The 12,043-nt window shown below is 39.6% G+C and overlaps 1 protein-coding gene across 2 annotated transcripts in view; it reads left to right on the plus strand.

Moving 5' to 3' along the window:
* plekhm3 (pleckstrin homology domain containing, family M, member 3) overlaps window positions 1–11,044 on the plus strand; it is a 55,862-nt gene extending 44,818 nt beyond the window's left edge. For both annotated transcript variants that reach the window (XM_023295421.3, XM_023295422.3), the window contains exons 7-8: window positions 6,818–6,975; window positions 10,543–11,044. In XM_023295421.3, coding sequence (XP_023151189.1) covers window positions 6,818–6,975; window positions 10,543–10,705 — 321 coding nt within the window. In that variant the 3' untranslated portion in view covers window positions 10,706–11,044. The remainder of the gene's footprint in view (window positions 1–6,817; window positions 6,976–10,542) is intronic.
* Window positions 11,045–12,043: the final 999 nt, after the last annotated feature.

Here is a 12,043-nt window from a genome sequence, read left to right on the forward strand (position 1 = left end):
TCACATTCCTGTTTCTTGACGTCAGAAGAATCTGTGTCTACGCTAACATTAACTTAGTTTTGCACAATGGTGATGTTGTTGAAGGGAGGAAGAGAAGGATCGGTGGAAGGTACTCGTGAGCAAGAATAACCATAAGATCATTTGGATTTTTACCAAAAAATTGGCCCGATTTCTTGATATAGAAATCTAGTAAAAAGCTGTTAGAGTCAACTGAGAAAGCCAGGGATGCTCTCATTTTTAAAGTTAATATGTATAAATTGCTTTAAGTTCTTGCACGTAGTACCTGTAAAATGAAGCTCTGTCCGCTTGCAGTCCCTCAATCACAGGTTGCATTTGGAGTTGAAAGCTGAGCTGAGTCAGACTTATTTTACTTTGTCTGGTTGTTTTATTTAAAGACGAGACTGTAGGTGCATAATCACCTTGATTATGTTTCCAATCAGAATGCCTTGGATGCTTTATGGACTGCTGACCAATACTAAGAACTCACGTTATTCATTGACTATTGTCCCTATGAAGAACACCTGATTAGTATTTTCTTATTTTTGCTCTACTTACATCATCATAGGTCCAATGCAGAACTCAGTTTTCTCTCCACACGTCAACACATTCTTCTCCTTCTGGAGACAGATGTTATTCGGACCCAGAGATCTACAGTTTGGCCCAGACGCTCAAGACAGCCATCAATATTTGGCTTCATTGTTCAGGTTGGAAGCTGTCGTCTGAATTATCGTCCCAGTGTGACCCTGCTGGCTGGTGCTGCTAATAAAACACTCACTGAATATTTACAGCAAGCGGCAGCAGCAGGGATGTGGGAATTTTAAGAAAATGGAGGGAATTTATAGAACTAAATGTGATAATATCAGCAGTTCTTCTACGTAATTCAGTGTTTATAATGAAGATTTGCATCCAGAGTTTAGACACATGCAGGAAGCTGGATTTAATTTACTTTTCTTTATTTACTTCACTCACTCTCCATCCATCCGTCTTGCCCCTTCGTTCCCATCGTCCCTCCAGAGAACCAGTCAGCCACCAGAGCTCACTGCCAGTCGTTTGATTCTGCCCAGTCCAATTATAGTGGGCCTTAATTACTGAGCCTGTCAGCCTCCATCAGCGGAGCCATTCGTCATGTGGACCAGGCTGGACCGGACTGAGCAGGCCTGCTCAGGGTTTGCTGTGGGCTGTAGCTGGGTGGAGGAGGACTCGTATATCTGTCTACCTGTCCGTCCGTCTGTCTGTCTGGAGACATTTATTATCTGTAACTGGACTCAGGTTGTTCATTCACAGAAGAACATTAAATTAGTGACACTTACGGAAACACTGCAGAATTTTCACAGTTTAGCAGGAGCCTGTTTACCAAAGCATGCGTACGGTAACTTCAAACACACTGGAAGAGGTTTATTTGAGTGTTTTAATTCACCACAGAGAAGCACCATACCATCTATATAGACGTTAGCTGTAGCTAGCCAGCAATATAACGTATGTGTTTGCCTAATAATGGAGACTTCTTTCTGAAAATGCACTTGAAACACCAGTTCTTTCTTTTATTTCTTTCTAGTTTCTCTTCTTTTTGTCAAATGAAATTTAAGTTTAGGTTTGAAAGGTGATTTAGAAAAAAGTTTTTAATTATTATTATGTGTGTTAATTGATAATACAGAGTTAAAGATAGCTAAATATGCTAACTAGCTAAATGTCTTCACTTTGAACTCAAGTGGATTACTTTTTTAACTGACTTGGTGCTGCCTAGGTTCAATCTTTCCATTGCCCCATTACCTCTAAAGCTGCATCTACACCAAAGGGTTATTGCTGTCATCCTTGTTATTGCGGCAACATGCACAGTTTTTATTTTAAAACACATATCTTTTGCATTGTACACGCCTACTATCCACTCTACTCCTGAGTTGTAGGACTCCTAAAATGACTGACTGCTGACCACGTTTTAGTTTGACAGCTCTGGTGTTGTGTTTTAGTTTTGGACAGGCAGAAATGGAGACATCTACGTTCACTTTGTGATTGTATCTGACTGTCACTACATTCGTTCCCAGATTTGTCAAACTCTTCTCACATACAGGGGGTCCTCGACTTACGTTGGAGTTCCGTTCCTATGGTGTGACATAAGTCGATTTTCGCCGTAAGTTGGAACTCCAGTGAAAATGTAAACAAAGCTGTTACATGTATGACGATATCAATCACTTTACATATTTGTAAAACTACAGTCATGAAAGCAGTCATTAGCTCACACACACACAGCTGATTTCATAGGTGCAGATCCTTTCACATGTTAAAGTAGCCGCTTTTTATCAGTGATGAATGGCGAGACAGTCGTGCGACTAAGTCCAAGCAACTGGCCGATGTTTGTCTGTGTTTCGCCCTGTTCTGAGCATTTTATTACATCCAGTTTCACTTCCATGGAGATGGCTTTCCTTTCCTTCAAAGCATCAGAAGAATCTGACTTATGCTTGGGAGCCATAATGAAGTTAGCGAATGTAGCATAATCCAGTGTGACAGAAAATGTAAACAAAGCCGTCTTATAGCACCGCGTGATGACTGTACATGCAGTAATCGTCCGCTCCGCTCGCCAACTAGTTCCACTGTAACAGTTCCGACGAAACGCTGTACGTTAAACCGAGGAACAGCCCGCAATCAGTTCTGATAAAGTGACGTAAGTCTAGGACACCGTAAACCGAGGATCTCGTGTAACCTTTTTCCAGAAGAAAGCATCAGCCATGAAAACAGTGGTTAATTGATACACAGATAATGACTTAGGTTACAGGTGCTGCTAAGCTTTTTGTCAGTGAGCGGCAAAATCTGTGATCACACTTTCTGTCATTGCTTCGTGTTTTTCTGTGACTAAGCAACCTGAACCTGCTACATGTTTACGCCTGCACCCAACATGCCCAGTGAAATGTCGCATAGCATGCAGGTGATGTTGTGGGCAGTCTTAACTGATCAGACAAGAACTGAAGCCTGATCCTTTGTTTACATCTGCTGTCATGCGTGGGTTGCAGATTTTAGTAACCGACTTCTGTCTGCAGCAGCTTCAATAAACAACTGATTCAGTCATGTGCTAGTATTACCGGTAATACTGCAAATAAATGAGTACTGCAAAAATAACCATTACGCTATTGGAAAATAGAGCTATCGTCCTAATTGATCCCAGTTTGATTTAAAAAAGGTACGCTGGTCATTAAGCGTCATTGAAGACTTTGTCATGGTGTGTGTCTGCTCTGGGAACTACAGTATTAAATCGTAAGAAGCTTTCCCTGGTGGTGCAACCGTCACAGCAAAGTACCACAGCTAAACTACAGTACCAAAGTGGAAAATGGTACAGGGTAGCAGCAGATACTAATAGCCCTACTACCATACCATATAATATGCCAGGAAAAGATGCAGTGTGTCCCAAAAAACAGTGTGTAGAATGCAGTAAGTCAAACATAAGAGGATGTCCTTGCCATCCAGACCCACAATCCTCTGTGCAGTTACGTCACGTACTTCATGGTAGCTCATGCGAGTATAAACATGCTTGCTGTGAGCACACAGACAGATTACAGCTCATTTCACAACGCAGACGGTGTCAGTTAAAGCTTAAAGCGCTAAAATGCTCATCTGGATGAAGAGGAGAAAAAGGCAATCAGCCTATAGAACCTTATCAGGCAGAAATCTGTGCATTTTCCTGTGATTTCAGACTATTTGAAGAACAAAGCTGGCTGTTGTACTTGAATAAATGAAACCCCAATAAACCTCGAAATGCTATTTTGAGTGGGGGGGAAAAGTCTGATCCGGTGTAACATTTGCTACATGTTTGGTTCTCCTTGAAAAATCCACTTCCAAAGCTCCTGGAGAGGCTCTTTATTTGTTGTTGTTATTTCAAGAACGTCCACTTGTTTTCCTCAGAGTGCACCTAAAAGCACCTGAATAAATAAACACATATCGGCACCTGACGACACTGGCTGGAATAGATCCTGTTCTTAGAGAGTTGTTGCTCCATGTTGTGGTCGTTTGGTATCATATAGTGAACGTTGATAATTAACTCGTTCATCTCAATGTGAAGTGCAGCAGCGTTTGGCTCTGCTGTATGACGACTGTAGACAGTATAGCTCAGTGTTTCCTCTGTGTGTGTGGCGTTTCTTCCTCCTTATCGTCTAACAAACAGCATGAAGGAGGTTATAATTGGGAGGTCCAGAGCTCTGCCAGGTGGAACCACTTGTATCTGAATACCGGCTCTCGCTCTCTCTCAAGATCTCTCTTGTTTATTGTACCTCTGCCACTCTTTCTCTTACTTCATACCCGCTTTTTCACTCTTATTTTCTCCCTCTCCGTCTTATTGAGCTCGTAGTTCTGTCTGCGTTATTAACACGATGCTGCAAAGCCAGATTGACTTTTTTACATCTGTACGATTCTGCACGGATTTTCTGTGCAGTCATCCACTGTCTGTTCACGACAATAAGTTCCACGCCCCGCTGAAACCCCCAACCTTCAGCCCTAAAGGAACTCTCCAAGTGTTGCCATTAGAAGACACCATTTACTGTCTTCCTTCCTTCCTGTGTTTCCTCAAACCCACAGAGAACTCTAGTTTGTTTTAGTCAAAGCAAAGTTTCTGTATCAAGATCATAAATTACACTAGATTGAATCACGTAAGTTAGAAGATCCCCAGTGGATTTACCATCTAAAGTTTGACTGCTTGAATGTCAGATCTTTCTCTTTCCTTGCAGACAGCAGCGTTTGTTCGTTGGTTACAAGTTTTGCTCATACAGTAGATGTGGGGTTCCTTTATTGGTTAGTGGTTAGCAATGTGATTTGGAAGCCTTGTGTGTCTTTTACTGTAGTAGCTTCCCTGGTTGAGGCTGAAGGCAGCAGACATCAGTATCCAGGTTATAGAAAACCAGGTAGTCATAGTATTGACTTGTTACCGTTATAAAAAGAAATTTATCCTTGGTAAATAAAATTACTGTGGTCACAGAGCTGATTCCTAACAAACTGGGCCTCCGTCCAATTTGATAATTACATTATCCGCAATGATTAAGTGGAGATAAGAGTGCATTTTTATTAAAAAGTTTTGGCATCTAATCAATTTTAGAATCCAAAATACGCAATTTATTCATTCTTAAATTTGTGTTCTTAATACCGATGTGTTCTTCTGTTTTTCTTATTTATCTTGTATATACGGCTGTCAAAATGAACGCATTAATGCGGATTAATCCATTATCATGACTAATCCGATTAAAAATTCTAACGCAATTAACCCAGAATGACTGAACATCCCTGAAACGTCTCTGGCAATGCATTATATCGGAGTATCAGAGTGATCTATTGATCTACATAGTCAAGAGAAATTATACTTAGTAGTATTTATTTTGGACATAAAATGTTTTATTCTATAAATTTCAAAGGAAAAATTCTGGGTTAGTAATTTTATAATGTTCCAAAGTTATAACAGATGTTCAATGTGTGCGCCGCTTGTGAAACTTCTGAAACTGCCGGCTGTCCAGATCCTTTTTTCTGACATGAACAGCCTTCCTCTTGGAACTTCTTATGCCGCGTCCAAATCTGGTTTCCTGTTGTTTGTTATTTGTTCATGAAATTTTTGAACAAATTCACGTTGCGCATTCGCATTTGACTAAGTTTTGGCATACTTCAACACACAGACGCCTTTTCTGTTGCAGTAAACAACATGTCTATTCCTGAAAGCAGAAAAATAAAAATGATTACACTTTTTTGAGCAAAAAGAACAGATTTTAAACAAATTATTAGATTATGAAATTATGTCAGTTTTTTTGGGACACCCTGTATATATATTCCCTTCTTTGTTGATTCTGTTTGCTCGTGCAAAATGAAATGTGATTAGTATAGATTAATAGATTAAAAATGAATGATATTTAATTGTAATTGATCTAAATGAATCCATAGCAACCCTGTGATTAATCTGATAAAAAATTTTTTTTTATCATTTCACAGCACTAGTTGTATATATAGTGCGTATACCTCACCTCTTTAATTTCTAGTTGTGTTTTCTTGCTGTTCTTACATCACTTTCCTGGTGTGACTGTTTCCCCCTGTGGGACTAATAGAGGATATTCTATTCTATTCTATTCTAAAAACAGTCTCCAGAAAACCTGTTTTATTAGCGCTGTTTTGTTTTTTTAAGGGACAATATTGATTTTTTTTGTAGTCAAACAGATCAATAAACAATATTTGAAACCGATAAATAAAAATCTTAGTGTCAAAATTTTGAATAACACAAACTCTAACACAATACCTAATTAAAAATTCTTTGTTTATATGTAATTTTAATTAAAAAAAGACATTTTTAAAATTTTCCCTTTAGTGCTGGTAGGCTATTACTCATGTTGTATAACCAATCAGATGTGGGTGGGACATTGCTCATTGCAAAAGTGGCTACAACAGCATTTATGATCCACTTCTTTTACTGTAAATCTGTTAAAAGCAAAAAAAGACACTATTTGGAATGTGCTAATATTTGGTCAACTTGGCTTTTGCTGCCTTTGTGTCTCTGTTTGTTTGATGAAATGGATGAATATTATTTCTAGTAAAAAAAAAAGTAATTCCTTGAATTATTGCCTCTAGATTAATCATATTTAGTTGCATAGCATCACTAAAACCAGTACCAGGACTTTCTGACGTCATCGTGCTTTTCTGCTTTGAAGAGAAAAGCTTTGCTGCTGTTACAACTTTTTAAAAAAACTTGAAAAAAAATTTACAAAGGAGGAACTAATGTTTTGAGAGAGGTTTTTAAGGAAAATGTCATCAGTTTGTGTTTGTGTATTAACCCCGTATTTTCCTTTTCTTCCTCGTCCTCCAGGTGATCGATGGAAAACTGGCTCCCTTCCTGTCCAAGGTGATCAAGTTCGCCAGCTCCCACGTTTTCAGCTGCAGTTTGTGTCGAGAGAAAGGCTTCATCTGTGAGCTCTGCCACAACGGACAGGTCATCTACCCCTTCCAGGAGAACGCCACCCGCAGGTACAGAACATTCACTCAGCCACTCAATCATAAATGAGGCCGATTCAGATTTTAATTTGATCTGATGGGATTTGATTTGGCAGAAAGGATCAAACGAAAGGGCTGATGGCAACCAGTTACTCAGTGGGGTCAGAAGTTATAGTTTCCCTTTTTATTGAAGCAAGAATTTTTAAAAATCAAATCATGAAACATTCCTTCTCCTTATGAGAAAAATGAGAATCAGTAAATTCACCGTAAAGCTCAGTAAATCTGAGGTTGATGTGATTTTTCTATCATCTCCTCCCACCGTGTGTAGTTCTGGGTTCAGGTTTTCAGATATCTGCTTCTACAGAATTATTTTATTTACAAATAGTTGTCAAATTCTGATCGAACTTGTGAGTCTGGATGTAAAATGATGGAGGGAGTCTGTGGCTGTAAAACCCCAAAAATAAAACCCAGAACAAAGTAAACTAAACCAGAATGAAGGCCAATTCTAAATAGATCATTAACAATTCTTCATTTCGATTCTGCAACAGATTGCAGTTGTGCTAGTTTACAAAAGAGTACTGCAAACACCTGACAGATTTCTTTCAGGACCTGAAATTAATCATGATGCAGACATGTCTGTCCATCAGAAATTTAAGAGGCTGATAGTCCAAAACCAGGACAATTCGACCCAAACTTGCTCAGTGGTAGCAAGCTAAACAAAGTCTTAACAATCTGGAAATGAGAAACTAAATATGTACGTGACTCTTTGAGCAGTGAGTCTGCTGTTTGTTGGTAACACTGTTGGCTGAAGAGAGTCCAGAGCCTCATCTTCATCCCCTCAGAGTGACGGACAGCAGAAGGATAAGAGTTGATTCCTAAAGACTCTGAGCTGTGGACAGACACACCCCAACTTGTTGAGGTGTGTTTTATGACTTGTGGAGGAAGTGTTAACTGATAACAGCTGTATCTGCTGTACTTACTGGAACCGAGCTGTGAAGACTCACTAGAACTGGACATAAACAGCCTGACACACTTAATGGACGACAGCTATATTTAGTTCAGTCGAGTCTGAATGCAGTAATCCTGTCAGTAACTAATAACAACAGTATACTCATGAGCTAATTTGTTGGAATTAAGGTAAAGACAGGCTGAAAACAAACTGTGACTTTATCCACACGACTGAAATGATTTAATTTGGAGCTCAAACTGAATGTAAAGAGCTAAAATGTTGGTGATAGTCCTTCCTACAGGAGGCGGAATGTCAGTCTGTAATGCTTGGGTTAAGGCAATAGCGTCTCATACAGTTGAGAACTGTTGGAACACTTCCACTAACCAAGTCCTGAGAGTGAACATACTGAGCTTTACATTCCTTCTGATCCATGTGAACAGCAGGTAGATTAGCTGTAACGCTCTGAAAGTTTAAGGACACCCTCTCCAGGTCGTACAGGAAGGAGATGTGATGTTTTTATTGCTCATTCTCCAACAGTATCCAGCTGCTGGTTGTGAGCACAGCTGCTGTGAAGCTGTAGGTGAATATATGGTTGTTGTTTGGACTTTGGTTGCTGCTGTGCATATGTTGTTGGTCTTCTACATGTTTGTTTAGAAGGTCAGGAACACGGCAGGTTCAATGCAACACCCAGCCAGACAAACTGTCACTGAACTCACCCTTCTGCTGCAACAGTTAGAGCAACTACAACTAAATGCGACAGAGAGAATAACTGAATCTCCGTGGTTACGACTGTATGAGCTGTATGGGGTTGTAGTATCATGTGGCCTATAGAGAGCCAGTTTACCCTCAGCTGTGTCTGCCAGGTTCAGGTCTACACCATTTGATTAAGAAAGAAAACTAGAGGAGTGGGTTTAGCAGATCTCTTACTGTCCGCTACCACAACAGAGTGTAAATATTGTTTTATTATGTTTTTACTCCGCCGAGGAAAGCGGCAGAGTTATGTGACGATCAGTGTACGTCTGTCTGTTAGCAACATTACTCTCAAACGGACTAACGGATTTGGATGATATTTTCAGGGAAGATCAGAAATGAAACAAGGACCAATTGATTAGGTTTTGGGAGTGATGCCGCTTAAAGTCTGGATCTTTGTTGAAGACTTCTGTATCATTGCCAGATAGTGGCTCGGTGTCACTGTAACCATGACAAGTGAACGCTTCGTCAGCTGCCTGTTGACGGTCACATGATTGTGATCCTACTACAAATCCACCGCTGAGGACCATGAATGTTTATAAAACTAACTGTGAATAATTTGTACTTTTTAAATAAAATTATAATAGTTTGAAGATATTTTAAAGTCATTTTGGATCCATTTTTAGTATTTTTTTTTTTAACCCTTCACAGCCATCCTAGAGCATTAACTCATGTTGGACAGATCTTCTTTTGAATTATTGTACCTCTGATTACATGCAGTGGAAGTTTTGGTACAGTGATAGCTTTGCTGGTTAAGTGTTGTTCTCCTAAAAAGGCACATCTGTCCTAAAATCACTGCATTCTCAAATTTTAACAGCTGGACTTATCCATAGTACCACAGACTGAACCCAGTTCCAAACAAAGACCAACCTTCATCCTTCAGCATCCCAGTCAGACAGAGCAGCAGCAGCTGGGCTCACAACCAGCAGCTGGAAACTGTCGGAAATTAGTCTCTGGGAATGAATAATGAGCAATAAATGCATCACAAATTCCCCCCCGTCTGAAGAGTGTTTCCTTAAAATGGTTAGAACTCAACTGGACCCACACATGGATCAGAAGGAATGTAATAAAATACATGAGTCTGCTCTGTAGTAGGGCTGCAGCTATCCATTATGTTAGTAATCCAGTATTCTATCGACTAATCGGGTTCCATGCTTGACATGCGCGTTACAGCATCAAAAGAGGGAGTGAGCGCGCTGTGCAACAGAAATAACCGTCCTGGTGGAACACAGGCCGACATCTGCGGTGTATCGTATATTTATAGTATAGTACAGGAGTATTTAAACAAAACTAAAGCCATGGGAACCTACATGTTGGTCTGTTTAAACTGCTGCAGCTGATAGAACACAAGTAAGAAAGCTGATCAGTTTATTAGTATTGATTACAGAGAATATTCAGTCAGTAACGTTAGTAGTGATTTCCTTCATTATGAGACAGTCAGACCTACATGACCTTCAGTACAATATCATGTTTAATATATGAATTGTGCAGCTGTCTGTCGTCAATAATCAGCTGTATTGATCGGTAAAATTAATACATTAACGCATGTTTGACAGTTTTCTACCAGCATTCCTGTCTCACATAATTTCCAGTCGCAGCTTTTTACCGTCATAAATGTTTCTGTTCATCATTGTTCTCCATTAAAACAACCTGTTACTGATGGTTTCATTTACTGTAGGAAATGAGTCAAATGATGGTTAAACCTCCTATTGGTGATGAGTTTGAAGCAGAAAGTCTGAGTTGAAAACCTCCTTCATAGCTGTTAACTCTGACTGAGGGTTTAGTTTTGGTCGAGCCAGTTGTCTGCTGTATTCTGATTCATGGACTGGATTTGTTTGTCGTTTGGACCCGTTCCTCACTGATTTTACAGAAACCTGAACCTGTGTTTTTGTTCCTGTCAGGTGTGACGGTTGCGGCGCCGTTTTCCACGCCGAGTGTCGTCAGAAAGCTCAGCCGTGTCCTCGCTGCGTCCGCCGTGAACTCCACCACAAGAGGCCGTCGTCCTTCTGGTCTCCGGACGACGACAGTCCCGGCTGCTTCCACCTGCCCTACCAGGACACCTGAGACACGATCCCTGGAGGTTAGGGCACAGCCGGACAGAGTGTCTGCTGTTTCTGACCTGTGGTGTTTGCAGGACGGACCTTGTGACAGTTTGAACCGGACGACGAACGCACAACATCGGACGCGTCGTCAGGTTTGTGTGTTCCGGCCAACGCACACACACACCTGAGCTGAGCCCCCCTCTGACCTACAGGGAGAAAAAAAACAAGCGGAGAACTGCTGCGTCAGACTTGTATTTTGTGGTCAAACGTCTTCACAAACTCGACCATCTTCATCCCTACAACACGTCACAAACCGTCACTTATCCCAGCAGTTAAACCTGCAAACTCACAGCTGGAGAAATGGAGAACATCTGGGGTTTATCTCCACCTCCTGTTCTCAAAGTCAAGCTTAAGCTCAGCAATGAAGTTAGAAAATTAGTCAACATTTACAGCAGCTGATTAATAATAATAAAAGAAGATTTGCTGCTTCTCTGTGCGGTTTTGGACTGTTGGAAGAAGCGAATACAATTTTTAGATTATTAGATTTGGATCTTTTTACCAAACTATAATAATAATAATAACTAAAATATTAGCTGTGACTGAAGTATAGAATCCCTCCATCCTTTCTCACATTTTCCCTCCAGCTAAGTTATTAAACGTGTCAATGTAGAATGAAAGATGATTTTTAACTCATTTTATCAGTGTTCTTTACTGTAAATGTGAAAAGCACACAGACTTTAATTTGAAAGGGTCTCTGTCTGTCTGAGCACTTCCTCCATCAGTGTGACTGTAAAATAAAAGGGGGCAATAATCTACTGTAACTTATTCTCTCATTGCTGCCTTTCTCCTGTGCTTCTTCTTCTTGTGCTTTATTCATGCAGAATCTATGGAACATGATAGCAGCTTTAGCTTTTAGTATCTCTATGCAACCTAGACGGCCTTTATCACCCACTGCTTTCACATGTAAAGGTCTGAAAAAACACTTTGTCTTCATGCTGCTGCAGCGGCTGTGTTTCCATCCAGTCTGAAGGAGGATTTTGTAGAAAATCTGATAAAATCTTGGAGAAATTGTGCAGATTGTTTGATTGTAGCTGATAAATCAACGAAGCAAACTGAAAATATATTCAAGATTTAATACAGTTCTGCAAATATCTGTCTCAAAATCGGCTGTTTTTGGCTCAAAGTTTTTCGTTTAAGCTCAATTTTTTATTTATATATATATATATATATATATATATATATATATATATATATATATATATATATATATATATATATATATATATTATTTTATTTTATTTTATTTATTTATTTATTTTTTTTTCCTGCACAAAACATAATGCTACTTCAATCAGCAATG

Source organism: Amphiprion ocellaris, chromosome 11, assembly GCF_022539595.1.
Source record: "Amphiprion ocellaris isolate individual 3 ecotype Okinawa chromosome 11, ASM2253959v1, whole genome shotgun sequence".
NCBI classification, from domain to species: domain Eukaryota; kingdom Metazoa; phylum Chordata; class Actinopteri; family Pomacentridae; genus Amphiprion; species Amphiprion ocellaris.